This window comes from Erpetoichthys calabaricus, chromosome 11 (genome assembly GCF_900747795.2).
Source record: "Erpetoichthys calabaricus chromosome 11, fErpCal1.3, whole genome shotgun sequence".
Lineage (NCBI taxonomy): Eukaryota > Metazoa > Chordata > Cladistia > Polypteriformes > Polypteridae > Erpetoichthys > Erpetoichthys calabaricus.
Genome location: NC_041404.2, coordinates 21768432 through 21784096, shown reverse-complemented (window position 1 = coordinate 21784096; position 15665 = coordinate 21768432). Strand labels below are relative to the sequence as shown.

General features: G+C 34.1%; 1 protein-coding gene across 3 annotated transcripts in view; it reads right to left on the bottom strand.

Annotated features, from left to right (window-relative positions):
• The window catches only part of rbm27 (RNA binding motif protein 27), a 124978-nt gene that overhangs the window by 49307 nt on the left and 60006 nt on the right, over positions 1-15665 (bottom strand). For all 3 annotated transcript variants that reach the window (XM_051933462.1, XM_051933464.1, XM_051933465.1), the window contains exons 7-9: positions 14630-14872; positions 9018-9170; positions 8200-8347 (exon numbers count right to left, since the gene is read on the bottom strand). In XM_051933462.1, the coding sequence (XP_051789422.1) occupies positions 8200-8347; positions 9018-9170; positions 14630-14872 (544 nt within the window). The remainder of the gene's footprint in view (positions 1-8199; positions 8348-9017; positions 9171-14629; positions 14873-15665) is intronic.

Genomic DNA, 15665 nt, shown 5'->3' with positions numbered 1-15665 from the left:
AAAGTGGAAATGTCGACTTTAATCTCGACATAAACGGCGAGAATAAAGTGGAAATATCGACTTTATTCTCGACATATAGTTTGATTTTTTTCTTCCCCGTGTCCGTATTTTTTTCTTCACTGTGGCCCTAATACGATTCTGTAGCGCCATACCACAAATAGCATTATAAATGCAAGTTTTAGTTTTATTATTTATGCATATAGCTTAGCTTGAAGCAAGGTCCATATTAATGCAGTTTGCCTAAATGATGGTTCAGTTGGTAAAGATGTCATCACCAAGATTGCACTTATTTTATTTTAATTTGGTGAATACTGTGTAATGCACCTGGGCTTGAAGCCTTGAAGTAATAGTGCAACTATCAGTAATAATACTATTATTTATTTTATTGTTATTATTTATTAGTTTAAATATTATGCAGTTTAATGATGGTAAAGTTGTTTAAAAAGTCACTTTAACGTGTCAGTGGACAGAGATGGTTAACATTAACAGAAAGTGTAGTTGTTTTACAAAAAATATTTACTATTTATTCCTTTTCTAAGACATGTTCAGTGCAATACAACTTTTGACAAGCACTTCTGGATATTTTGCTAAGTCTAAATGCCTCTTTGGATGGTTGAAAATATGTTGTCAAAATTATAGTTTAAGTTTTTGCAAAATTTGTTCAATAAAAAGGTTTTATATTTTGACTGCATCTGCCATGCAATGTGATTCCTTCTCTTCATTAGTGCCACCCCCTTGAAAACTATCACTTTATGGGGCCATGCAAACCTGTATTAATACTTGTGCGCACATTAAAATGTTTTTTTTGTACAATGTACTTGACAGTGGTATAGGTTATTCTTAGCCAGTAACTGCAGTGGAAAATGTGGTTAACATCCACTCATGCATGGGAAAAAAATACAGTTGAATACCGTGAAACCAGGATAATTTAGAAAAGTACCGTGATATAGAATTTCGGTCATACCGCCCACCCCTAATGGTAAGTAGATGTTTCTCCCTTAAAGCGGTGCCATTTTTACCCTGTAAATTTATGATGTCATGCCCATTAATGTTCTTGTCATTAATCAATTATTAAAGTTTTCAACTTTAGTTTGCAGAGCTTTGGTCACATTTTGTCCACAATAGCCTCTGACACCCAAGTAAAGTCTATGCAGGGATTTTTTTCAATCCTACTCCTGCACACATTCTAAAGGTTTCATCCTACTTACACTCACTTAGGCACAGAACCTACTAAGTCTCATCCCTGGCACTAAAGATATATCTGCCACTGCATTAGGAAGTGTATGAATTAAAAGTGAGGTCCTATGGGACTTTCACCAGAATACATGCCTTCAAGGGTCATTCAAGGGCTGTATAAAATATCTTTAAAACTTAGACAAAGATGATGGCATATCCATATTACTAACCAAAGGTTATAAACCGGATGGGCGCAGGGCTCACCGGATGTACGGAATCCCCAAATCCCCAAAGGTCCATGCTGTGATGCTGTGACAACGCTTAAACCAAAGGTCCATGCTGTGACAACGCGCGCACCTACAACGCGCTTGCGAAAGGAGTCACGGCTCAAAAACTAAAGGATTCACGTACGGAATCCCTGAATCCCCAAAGATCCATGCTGTGATAACGCTCAAACCAAAGGTCCATGCTGTGACAATGCGCTTGCAAAAGGAGTCACGGCTCAAAAACGAAAGTATTCACGTCTCAAACCACGGGACGCAGGGCTCACCAACAACAGAAACGACAATATTCAGCGCATATTTCAATCGCATGGCTCACCGGATGTACGGAATCCCAAATCCCCAAAGGTCCATGCTGTGACAACGCGCTTGCGAAAGGAGTCACGGCTCAAAAACGAAAGGATTCACGTCTCAAACCGCGGGGCACAGGGCTCACCAGATGTACGGAATCCCCAAAGGTCCATGCTGTGACAACGCGCGCGGCTCAAACCAAAGCTCCATGCTGTGACAACGCCTACAACGCGCTTGTGAAAGGAGTTACGGCTCAAAGCAAAGGTCCATGCGCGCGCCTACAACGCGCTTGCGAAAGGAGTCACGGCTCAAAAACGAAACGAGTCACGGCTCAAACCAACTAACAACAGAAACGACAATATTCAGTGGATATTTCAATCGCATTCCAGTATTACAGTACGGAAACCCCACACGTCCACACTACACAGCATATGCACGCTGGCACCTACAACGCAAGCACCTATACAGTAATAATAAGCCACAGAAAACATCAAGACAATAGCAGATGGATAAACACAATAAACAAACGCTCCGCATTAAACTTAAGTGCCATTATAATTCATAACAGTAAACGACGTATAGCTAACGGAGTCACGGCTCCAAAAGAAACAGCTGAACTAACGGAAATACACACACGATCCTGCATGGATAGACACAATGAACACAGGTGCCTACAACGCGCTTCTAAAACACCAGAAGCAAAAGGCTCCAGAACGAAAGAGCTCAACTAATGCACGTGAACTGAAAACAAGGAAGAGATTTACAGCACGAGTCAAACGCGGGAACGAAGGTAAATGACGTTAATTGTTGAGTGTCTTTTAATACTGTGTAAGCATACATATTAACACATGTGCAATTAAACGTGTGCATTTACGGGGTGATTTCTCAGGCTTAAAAGCTCGCCTTTTATTAAAAAGGTGAATGCAAACTGTTTTCATTCTGAAGGGCACAAACCACGTTAGATTTCAGCCGTTAAACGCGCAAAAATGTCGGTACACCAGATAAATAAGCACAACATATTACCAGTTGTATTGTATGCTTACAATACATATAGAAAGAAATGTGTTAATCGTTAACTAATATTATGGGATGGTGTTTTTCGACTCGCGCCTTGATTTAAACGATTGCATGTCTTGGTGGGTTTGCGTAGCTTATTGTCAATATCTTTACACCTCTGTTTAAGACTTAATTTAAAAAGGTTTTCTTTTCTTCTTAATTAAAATTTAAAAGCAATACTTCACCGCTGCGAAGCCCCTCTAGCGCTGACGTCCGAGGTTCGATTACCGTAAGCGAGTGCAGTGAGCGTGTACGCCTGATGAGCCAAGAATAAGGGGGAAACACGTGTCGCGTACTCTTTGCATTATTTGACAGTAAACTATTTTCAACCATTCTATGATCTGCTTCTCACAAATGAAGGCACCGTGGCTGATGTTAGCTGACTTGCTGGCCAACCATAAGCATTACCTGGTAGGTAACCACCCACTCACTTCACTCCCTTACGGGAATCGAACCTCGGACGTCAGCGCTAGAGGCGAAGCCCATGAAATTGCACCACGGCGTGTGGTTCGTTTATTTGACAGCATGTATATCGGGGTAATTACATTCACGGTATTTGTAGTCTGATTCACAATCTGATTGTATGGGTGGTTACCTACCAGGTAACGCTTATGGTCAGCCAGCAAGTCAGCTGGAAGTGATCACTCGAGTGAAGGCAGCTTCACAAAAAAACAGATCCTTAAATTGTTATTGGTATATTTTCCCTCAATATAAAAAGGTTTTCTTTTCTTCTTAATAAAAATTTAAAAGCAGTACTTCGCCGGTGCGAAGCGCTCATTTCACTCCCTTACGGGAATCGAACCTCGGACGTCAGCGCTAGAGGCGAAGCCCCTAAAATTGCGCCACGGCGTGTAGTTCGTTTATTTGACAGCATGTAGATCGGGGTAATTACATTCACGGCATTCGTAGTCTGATTCACAATCTGATTGTATGGGTGGTTACCTACCAGGTAACGCTTATGGTTAGCGAGTGAAGGCAGCTTCACAAAAAAACAGATCCTTAACAAATTGTTATTGGTATATTTTCCCTCAATATAAAAAGGTTTTCTTTTCTTCTTAATAAAAATTTAAAAGCAGTACTTCGCCGGTGCAAAGCGCGGGGATTTGAGCGACTGACGCATACAGACATATTCATGAGTGCAGGTACTTCGGAAAGAAAGCACCGTGTAAACCTAAAGTTTAAATTAAGTTCATAGACCTACAAAAGGTTGCCATTGATTTCAGGCAAGATTGCTTTTCTCCTGTACAACTATACGTTGCATTCTCAAGAGTGTGCTTGCACGGCTTGATCATATTACAACCGGAGTGCTGAACTGACAACGTGGTATAATTAGTCATATTACAACCGGAGTGCTGAACTGACAACGTGGTATACAAACAGAACTATAACAATCGTAATAAACGAACAAAAAAACAGCAGACAACCCGTGGATTAAATAAAAAGGCTGCTTCCGTTGGCGAAGCAACGAAAAAGGAAGACCTTATATGGCGTTCGTTTATAAAACAGCGGAGAGGCTGTGTGAAGTCAGCTTCACAAAAAAACAGATCCTTAAATTGTTATTGGTATATTTTCCCTCAATTTAAAAAGGTTTTCTTTTCTTCTTAATAAAAATTTAAAAGCAGTACTTCGCGGGGATTTAGATATATATATATATATGTGTGTGTGTGTGTAAATTTGTATATGTAGATGTGTATATGTATGTATATATGTGTATATGTAGATGTGTATATGTAGATATGTATATATATATATATATATATATATATGTATATATATGTTTACATAACCTCTTTAACACACTACTTCTCCGCTGCGAAGCGTGGGTATTTTGCTAGTATATATATATATATATAATATATATATATATATATATATATATATATATATATATATATATATATATATATATAAATATATATATATAAATATATATATATATATATAAATATATATATATAAATATATATATATATATATAAATATATATAAATATATATATATATATATAAATATATATAAATATATATATATAAATATATATATATATATAAATATATATATATATATATATATATATATATAAATATATATATATATAAATATATATATATAAATATATATATATATATAAATATATATATATAAATATATATATATATATAATATATATATATAAATATATATATATATATAAATATATATATATATAAATATATATATAAATATATATATATATAAATATATATATAAATATATATATATATAAATATATATATATATAAATATATATATATATATATATATATATAAATATAAATATAAATATAGATATATATATATATATATATATATATATATATATATATATATATATATATATAAATATATATATATATATATATATATATATATATATATATATATATATAAATATATATATATATAAATATATATATAAATATATATATAAATATATATATATATAAAAATCTAAATATAAAATATATATATATATATATATATAAATATAAAATATATATATATATATAAATATAAAAATATATATATATATATATATATAAATATAAAATATATATATATATATATATATAAATATAAAATATATATATATATATATAAATATAAAATATATATATATATATATATATATATATATATATATAAATATAAAATATATATATATATATATATATAAATATAAAATATATATATATATATAAATATAAAATATATATATATATATATATATAAATATAAAATATATATATATATATAAATATAAAATATTATATATATATATATATATATATATATATATATATATATATATATATATATATATATATATATATATATATATACACAGTGATCCCTCGCTATATCGCGCTTCGCGGCTTCACTCTATCGCGGATTTTATATGTAAGCATATTTAAATATACAGTGGTGTGAAAGCTTACTGTGCTCTCTTGTGTGATGTTGCGATGTCCACGGCTTTATTTAATGTTAGCTAAGACCCGGCACTTAAAAGTTTCTCGCTACAGCAATTTTAACTCCGTTACAAAGTGATCCAAAGTCTCGTTTATACCTCGTGTCTTCTCATTAAACATGTATGTCGCGAATATGGTATTGCAAACGGCAGCGGGAGCGTTTCTATAAACTTAATTTAAACTTACGGTTTACACCGTGCTTTCTTTCCGCAGTAGCTGCACTTATGAATATGCTTGTATGCGTCACTCGTTCGCTTCTTATTGTTTCGCTGCCTTCTCAATTGTGTAATGAATGTTTTCTTCAGCGCTCTTTAGGGCTCTTCCTTGTTTTCTACGTACTGCGTTCACAGTCAGTTCACGTGATTACGTGGGAGGCGTGATGACGTGATACGCAACTCCGCCTCCCAAGGCCATCGAGCTGCAGTCTATTACAGTATATGGACAAAAAAGAGGTTCCAGTTATGACCATTACGCGTACAATTTCGAAATGAAACCTGCCTTACTTTTGTAAGTAAGCTGTAAGGAATGAGCCTGCCAAATTTTAGCCTTCCAACTACACGGGAAGTTAGAGAATTAGTGATGAGTGAGTGAGTGAGTGAGTGAGTGAGTGAGTGAGTGAGTGAGTGAGTGAGTGCTTTGCCTTTTATTATAGATACGTGCATATATATGTATTTAATTAAATCCATAGCCTCCCACAACACTCCCACCCTCCATCATCTGTCATCCCTCCAACGATTATATGACACAGAGAGTGATTGCCATGCGTTTATTTGCGATTCGTTAGAGAATCGGGGGTTTACTGGTGTTCAAATAAAAGTGTGGATATTATTGCTTTATAGTCACTATAAAACTTGTTTTTGTTGTGACTTAAGCTTCAATTCATTCTTGAACATTAGCTCAGACCCAAGCTGCCTGACTTCTGGATTAAGTTTTGTTGGAAAACAATTGCAACAAGTGAACAGCAACATTTTTCTTTCATCAACAACAGAAAATAACTTGCATAAATGCTTTAATCAGAATTTTTCTGTTTCTGATTGAATTATTTACCATTGTGAGTGTCTTGAAAGAAAATTTATATAGTTTAAATAGAAATGGTACTGATACAACAATAACTGAACATTCAGTTCTATGACTTGTATCAAGGTAAAGCAGGATTGGGTGCACCAATGATAGACTGGTGACTAATTAATACAGCTAATTAATGAAACTGAAAATAAGAAATAATGTGTTAAGAAGGAGTAAATGAGTAATTGCAAAGCAAAAGGTGCAAGAGCCATTTGTTATTTAGTAAAGTGATGTTAAATTGACAGATGTATTTTCTTAGTTATGTTAAAATATTTGCCTATATATTAAAGCATAGTCTATGTGAGATTCTATTATATCCCCATAAATTAATTTGAAATGAAATATTCTCATTATTTCTTGTTCCTCTGACTACAGATTAGTCCCAGTTTATGATCTGCCATGCAGTTGGAAAGGCATGGAGGGCAAACAGTTTTCAAACCACATCGTATCCCGTAACGTATCGTATTGACCATACTGAATGTGCTGCATGTTTTGAACGTACAGAATATATTATGTAAAGCATATGTACATTTGCCATAGAGAAATAATAAAACCTTTAAGTATAAAAATAACTGAAGTTTAACTAGAAGGAACTAAGTCTGTAGAAGAAACATTTTTTTTTATTTTTGCCTTTTACCCTGCATGTGTAAAAACTTTTTTATTATCTATTTTAATATGAAATGTTTTGCTTCAAATTTTCACTAACCCTTTTTAAAACAAACTTTATTGGACTGAGAAATTAATTTTGTTACACATTTGACTCATGCTGGATCCTACCTTGCCAAATCAGTAGCTGCTTGATTTTAGGAAATTGGAAAAGATGCAGCTACAACAGGTTAGTTACTCTTCTTACCAGTCTAGCATTATGCCTCAAACTAAGGACACATCAGATGAAATGAGCAAAAAATGAGTAGATGCTCATTTGTCTGCATAAGATTTGTATCCCCATAAAACCCGTTAGGCAAACTGTATCCAAGTCGAAGGAATTTAAAATAATGACAACCCTGTTCAAAAAGTAGAGGTCCTCCTAAAATTTCAAACAGAGCTACAAGAAGAATAATGAAAGCTAAATGTGATATAAAAATAAAATACCATAAAGCAGTGTAGATGTTTTACAAATGAGAGGAAAATATTCAATCCACTAAGTTGGTGTGGTTGGCCGAAAAGTTAACTTGGTTAGCTACAATGTGTCTAAAACACTTACTATCCTGTGGTGTATTAAATGCTTGTATTCAAATTTTAAACTAGCAGCCTATTAAAATTTAGCATTATTGGTTCCTTTAAAAGAAAAACTGTAGGGAAAAAAGCACTACTGTACTCACTTTTCTATCCATGGTTTCTTTGAAGGCGGACCATCACCACTGGACAGAGCTCGCTTCCTATTACTGTCTTGGTCAGAATTGTATCTTGGTAAATTATTATTTATCACAGAAGAAACATTTGGTTCAGTCTGGATAACAATATTAGCAGCTAAAAACAAAGAAAAATATTGTTTATGAAAAACTGTTAAAAACCAATAGCAGAATTTACAAGGCAAAAATAGTTAGGAAGTAGACATGCAATTTGCACTTGCATGTAATCTAACTAAACAAACTGAAGAACATTTTCTGTCCGATGAAAAGTTCGTTTTTTTAAGAATATTTACTAAGTATGTCAGAAAATTTGCAGAGAAACAGAATTTCCTAGAGTAACTAAAGCCAATATCAATATACTCTCCAGAGGGGAGAGACAGAACAGCAATGAGTAACACTGCCACCTCACACATCCAGCATTCTGGGATAAAATCCTGTGTCCAGTCACCATCCATGTGCCATGTGGAGTCTGCATGTTTTTATTTCCTTCAAATTTCTTCCATATCCCCAAGTATATGCTGGTTATGTAGACTTTTGTTTCCAAGCTTTACCCTGTGAAAAAACTCTAAAATAGACTTCTGCCCTAATCAAGGCAGGTTCTCCCACCTTACACCCAATTTGCCATGACAGGCTCAAACCCCCCAATCTTGAAATGAGGTCCGAGAATGTCATCTGTCCAAAACAATTAACAGAGAGCATTTTGAGAGTATTGACTGATACACTTAAATACTTAAAACAACTAAAATAAATTGTAACAATTACATAGGAAAATAAAAAATCAAAGGCACCTCTTGAACCTGGTGTATCCATATCACTAGATGTCAGTCCAATGAGATTGGATCGCTGGGTCTGTATTCTGGGAATAAACTGTCGATAAGGTGGTCTGCTGGTAGCTGTAATCCCTGGAGCTTCAGGGTTATACGCTTCTGGATCATAGTTATCTAAAAAACATGATAAAAGGCACAAAAGCTTATTGTGTATTCTGAAATAAAATACATTTTTAACAGCATTTTACAAAATCATGTAGTTAAAAACAAGGATCAAATATGTTTGTAGTGGCTGAAATAGTTTTCACAAGCACCAGATTCAAACTGAAGTGAAGTAAAAATTCTGCACAGATTGATGCACTATTGTTAGTTGTGAAGGGTCTATGACTAGTTGTACTGCATAGTTCTTAAAACCTTTTTTTTTTTTTAATGTACCTTACAAAGAGTTGTTACTGTCAGAAGCAGATATTGTACATGTGTGAGAGAGGAAAATGGACAAGTTGAAATTACCTCTCTTAAAGTAAATTTGAACAATTATATTAATTATTAACTGAAGCTGAACATTTTTTTGTTTTAAGATGTTTTCAAAATGAGAAAAAGCATTTTAAAAGGGATGTTTTTAAATACATGAAAAATATAGTGCTTTCTACTTGAGGTAGCTCAATGAAAACAAAACTTTTCCAACAAATGTCCTAGAGAAATACTGCAAGTGTGCCAAATATAATCAGTCCACTGGGAAAAAAAGTTGTTTTATATGGGAGAGAAAAAAAAAAGTAGGACAGATAGATATTTATGATATTAAAACTAAATTAACTAGCAAGTCAAGTATTACGTCAAAATATTACTCTAAATGCTAGAAATGCTCACATTAACAAAAACCAATTTTAACATAAGGTATGTTATGAAATTAATGAGTGGTACTAAATAGAACTTAATTTTGGATTCTTTGTTGGTATGGGGTCTGCATTTTTCATTCAAGACATAAAAACTACCAAAAAAGGCATTTTTTCCAGCTGTTGCAATGAGACATGCAAACTGCAAAAACCAAAGAGAGAGATATATGATTTGTTGAAAATAAATTCAAAAGCAACTATGCAGATCAGAAGTTCAACCTCACCAAAGCACTTTGAGTATCCCAAAAAAAAAAAAAAAAATCAAAAGCATCTTCAACCTGTGATCAACTTCATTTTCACCACACAGTGTCTTTCAAATAAAAATAAATAAAATAAAAATCACTGCTTGGTGAAGCTAAAAAGCACAATGTTTAATATTCACAAGCTACTGCTTAGAGTCATATGAAACAGTTAATAAAATACCTAAATTACACAGGTTTAATTGAATACTGTACAAGACTCTCTGTGTCCCAGTTAATAGAAATGACCGAATAGCAATGATTTTTACCTGCTTTAGTTCTTCTCTGAAGCCACATTGTCTGGGGAAATTGGTAGAATTTATACATTTCAGGAAGCTACTTAATAGGCTATACAGTAAATCAGGTACATGTCCCAAATGCTTTAGTGCAACAAACAGTAAATAAAATGTAAAAACTGAATATGCCCCTTTAATTTTGTTGCTATGTGAATTATGCTTCTGTCTTCATAATAATAATGACTGAAGCATTTGTGCCCAAAACATATGCCATTAAAAAAATTCTGTATTTTTTAAACCTAGACTGCCCATCTCCAGTGATAAGGCCAATTTATTACATACTGCAAGGAATCACTTTCATTTCAGTTCTAACTTTTAAACAGATTAAGTTTCTCTGAAACTAAGATCCAGAAACCTCCCTCAAAGTTAATTTTGAACTCATTTATATTCTTTCATATTTTAAAATGCAATAACAACGCCCTACAAATGTGTCAAATTCGCAGGGCTTGTGCTTTCCTCATACACAAGTTTAAGTTTCTCCCATTATCAAAGAATTCTTTTTATCTCAAGCATAATGCTTTCTCTGAATCATTAGGTACAAGAGGTGATACATGCCAAAATTAACATTCAGAAAGAAGACATGTGCATTAGGTACTGAGATTGGAAAGCTGCAGGATGCTCTTACAAAACAGTTAAAAAGTTTGTATTCTATTTCATCTTCTTGAGGTTAGGTTTGAAGTTATGTAGCATAGGATTGCAGCTTTTAATATACTGTGAGATATGAACATTCTTCTCGTATACTTCCCATCAGGTTTTTAAATCTCTGTGCACAAAACTTGCCAGAGCATTAGAACATTACAACAGTCTAGACGAGAACAGGCCATTCAACCTAACAAAGCTAGCCAGTCCTATCCACTTGGTTCTTCTAAATTCTAACAATTCTAAGAATATATACAAAGTAAGAGATGCACAATGATGTAAATAAATATCTATTAAATTGCCAATGAGTACTGTAAATCTCTATGTGCCCATCCATTTTGTAAAACGTAGTATATTAATTTTAAATTGTATTTTAGGATTTTAATCTCAGTTTTGACAATAGCAGCACAATATGGAAAGATATGTAAGGGAATAAGTAGATCCTCTTTAAATTTTTAAGAGCTTCTGCTGTAATTCATTCTCTCCCTCCTGTATTTTTACTCAGAGAAAAGTGGGGGATACAATATAAGAAATGCATTCTTCATTACTTATTTTTGCCATTTAGTTTATTATTCTAGTTTAAGTGGATTTCCAAGAAAATCTAACACATAAAACTTTAAATATATACATATTCGCCACAGTTTCATGCACAAATAAGATTATTAAGGCCATTACAGTTGTCATGGTAACTTTTTTCCCTTTTGGCAAATGCTCTGATGCATGTGTAGTGCATTAACACTTACATACTTGAGACAAAAATTAAGACAAGGAAGTAGATCACAGTGCAAGGGAGTACACCACAGTTATTACTTGTAAGCATTTTTCAGAAGTCTTCACAATTCATTAAAAATATTTGTGAAAACAAGCTATTTATGTGCATTTATACAAATATAAAAATGTAACACAGCCTGCTGTACCATTTTAAAATTGAATTTTCATTTCTGTACAATAAAAGCCTGCAAAGATTTCCTAAATCACTTTTCATAAGATTGATAATTTTATGCCTTATATCAGGGGTGTCCAATGCGTCGATCGCGATCAACCAGTAGATCGCGTTGCATTAAAAAAAATTTTTTTTAAATGTTAGTCTATCATATATCCTCCCTATGGCATTTGCCACTTGATTGACATACAGGGCAGCCAGTCTGAGATCTCTTTTCTTCTAACACACTGGTCATCCCACATGCACGATCAAACGCGGGAGCTACTACAAAACTCCGGCTATCTAAGTGATCTAGTTAGCCTTAAAATTTATATCGAATAAAGAAGGGATTTAAAAAAAATTTGTTTGGGGAGGGTATGGGCTGGATGTGGAATTTGAAGAGGATTTTTGTTTCTCACAATGTCACAATCGAAGTGCGTTTGTCTGATCTGTCAATCTATCATTGCTATTTCAAAGAAGGAAAATGTGGAAAGGCACTTTCGAATTGTTCACAAAAACTATGAAACTGACTTCCTTCCGAAAAGCGTTCTGAGAAAGAAAAAGGAGAGGGAACTAAAATCGCAGTTAATCGGACAGCAGTCATTTTCAAAAGCAAAGGCAGACACACCGAAGCATACGCTACACAGAGCAGATTGAAAATTGTCTGTCAGACTTTGACAGACGGTTTCAAGACTCAACTTTACTTGAGCCAATCGCTACATTTAAGTGCTATCCATTTAGGGAAGATGTTGAGGGTGATTCACCTGCATCAAAAATTGCAACACTGTTTCACCTAAAACTCCTCTACAGTGGAGGATGAGATTTTGACACTACAGGACGACATTCAGCTGAAGTCTGGGGCTCTTGGACAGTTTTGGAACTTACTCACAGAGGAAAAGTACCCAAACATGAGGAAATGTGCTACCTCCTTGACTGCATTATTCCGCTCTACTTATTTGTGCGAGTCAGCCTTTTCCCACATGAAGATTATTAATACTGTAGTGTCCATAAATGTATTGAATTGTTATTGTGCCATAAAGGTTATTCAGTTATGCAAGGTACGACAACATATATTTTATAGCATTTTTAATGTAGATAGATCATTTTGACCTGGTCATTTTAAAAGTAGCTCGCAAACCAAAGAAGTGTGGGCACCCCTGCCTTATATGATATAATACGATGCCCCAAAAGTGAAAAAAAGTAAATTAAAAGTTTGCACAATTTTAAAGTGAGGTGCAGTATTAACAGGAGGCATGTGCAATACAGTTTATAAGGAGTGGTAGCATTAATGGTGGAACATACACAAGCTACTATATGATCAAAAGTTGGTCTTTTTATTATGCTGCTTGCTAGGCTATGACAAATGTGTTCTGAGATTTTTCAGTTAAAACAGAAGTTTGAAGGTTAGGTACTGTAGATGCATTAGAGGACAGATGGGCAATGATGCCATAATGGAAGGATGGACTAAATGAGGGCAATACACAATCGGGATGCCTTATGATTGCCCTAAAGGTTACAAGAACTGGCAGGAGAGGACAACAGGAAGAAGTTTCTCCTCCCACTTTAAAAGGTGGCATTGTCTCGAATACAGAGTCCCAGTTTGGACACCCGTAAGGGCTACATGGGAGTTGGAGTTAGGAAGACTGGCACTGTGGGTGTCCCTGGCAAATGATAGAGGGCGCTGCCGAGGGCAGAACCTCACTGGCTTTCTCATAATAAGTAAATGCTTTAAATTGGGTACTTCCAGGTCTTCAAAAAAAGAGACCACACTGCATTGTGCAGGTGAGTCGGAGACAGGAGCGGAGACAAGCAACACTCGCTTGGAGGAGTAGCAGTGCGGAGAGAGAGAGAGACAGAAATAAGAAGAAGAGAAGAGAATTTGTATAATTGTTATCCAAAGGTATTTTTGGAATAAACCCCTTTATATGAACCTGTTACTGTTTTGTGTGTTTCTGGCTCTCTGGCGCCTCCTAGCCTTCACAGTAGTTATCAGTAACTAAATGTGTTTTGGGAAGTAAGCCCATGCTGAAAACAAGTGACCAAAAGCCTTAACCAGCTAAGCTGAGAAATTCTTTCACTCAGTTTTTTGTGAAAGTGACTTTGAAAAATGATCATTCCAAATACATACGCAATACATTTTCCACTTCGATAAGGTGTTATAAGGTATGATTGACAAGTCTTTCCAATAATCAGAATTCTGCAGTCAAACTTAACTATTTCTACATTCATAGATTTTTGAGCATGCCACAAATGCCACCATCTATTACATTTTGCTTGCACCACCCCTAACCTGCTGTCAACACTTCAGTTTTTTAACGTGCCACCTCTACATTTTCTGCTCCTTGAAATTTAAAATCAACTTAACATAAAAGCACCATGTCCAAATTGTTTAAGTTTAAAATGGAACTTGCTTTCTACATTTCTATAATGTTCCTATAATGCTGCCAAAATTTTGACCAGTGTGAATTCCTCCAGTTGAAACAGTAGAAATTAAGATGGACTCCAATTCTTTTTGTTAATTTGAAATAACTGGCAGCATTATTAAATGCAATAAACATCCACAATAAAAAGAAAAAAAAAAGCATCAAGCTGGAAGCAACGCTACAGAAACAAACATGTTGTGATCTAAAGTAAATCGACTAACCTGGCATTGGGAACATCCCCGGAGGCGGAGGCAGAGGCTGCCCATGAGGAGGTGGAGGTGGAGGTGGTGGTAGCCTTAGGTTTGGTGGTGGTACTGGCATAGTGGGAACTGGAAGACGTGGAGGTGGAATGCCAGGTGGAGGTGGGAAAGGAATCATGGTTGGCAATGTGACATCATCCACTATCAAAGGATCATTACCATGGTCGTAAAGACACAGGTCACCCCGTACACAAAACCCTTTTTCTGGAAAAACAAACATATAATATTATGAAATGCACATTACAATACCTTTATTTAACCTTTACTATAACACTAAAAATATTTAGATGAAAGCATCCCAATGCTAACTCCATGAAAACCAGTTTTGGCTTAATTATTCCTTCTTTACTCTATACGGATTATTTACAGCATAGGTAATGCAGTAACTTTAAACTTATACTTAACATGTATTATGATAAACCAAACATTTTAAAACAGATAAAATACATAGTTTCTAAAGTCTCATATAATTCGCATCATTAAAAAAAAAAAAAAATCAATTACACTATACAAAAAAGTAATAGGGATTCACTGTTAAAACCAGTCTTGTTTGTAGAATACAACACTCTCTTTTCATTTCATTAGTAATACAGGGAACAAAGTCAATAAGGACGCATATAACTTTATTAAAAATGGTAAACATTCATGACATGAAACACAAAACAAAATCCCTTGGGTGAACAATTTTACTTACTTGAATACAACCAAATGGGAATGTATCTGAGTTTATTTCTTATGTGCATACAAAATACCACAGCAATCTTCCAAAATAAACTTTAATTTCTTTTTATATTTTCAAAATGAAAATTATTTTTTGATCTAATAATATTAAAATACCTTGTACTATAAATGAAGTAGAAAATTGTATCATTAAAATTAATTATATTGCTTGATTTTAAAAGACAGTACTTGATTAGACAGGAAGGTGAAAATAAATTTGATTGTACTATGTCTCTGCCTATATGCTACTAAAGTGTTTCAATACATACATCTTTAT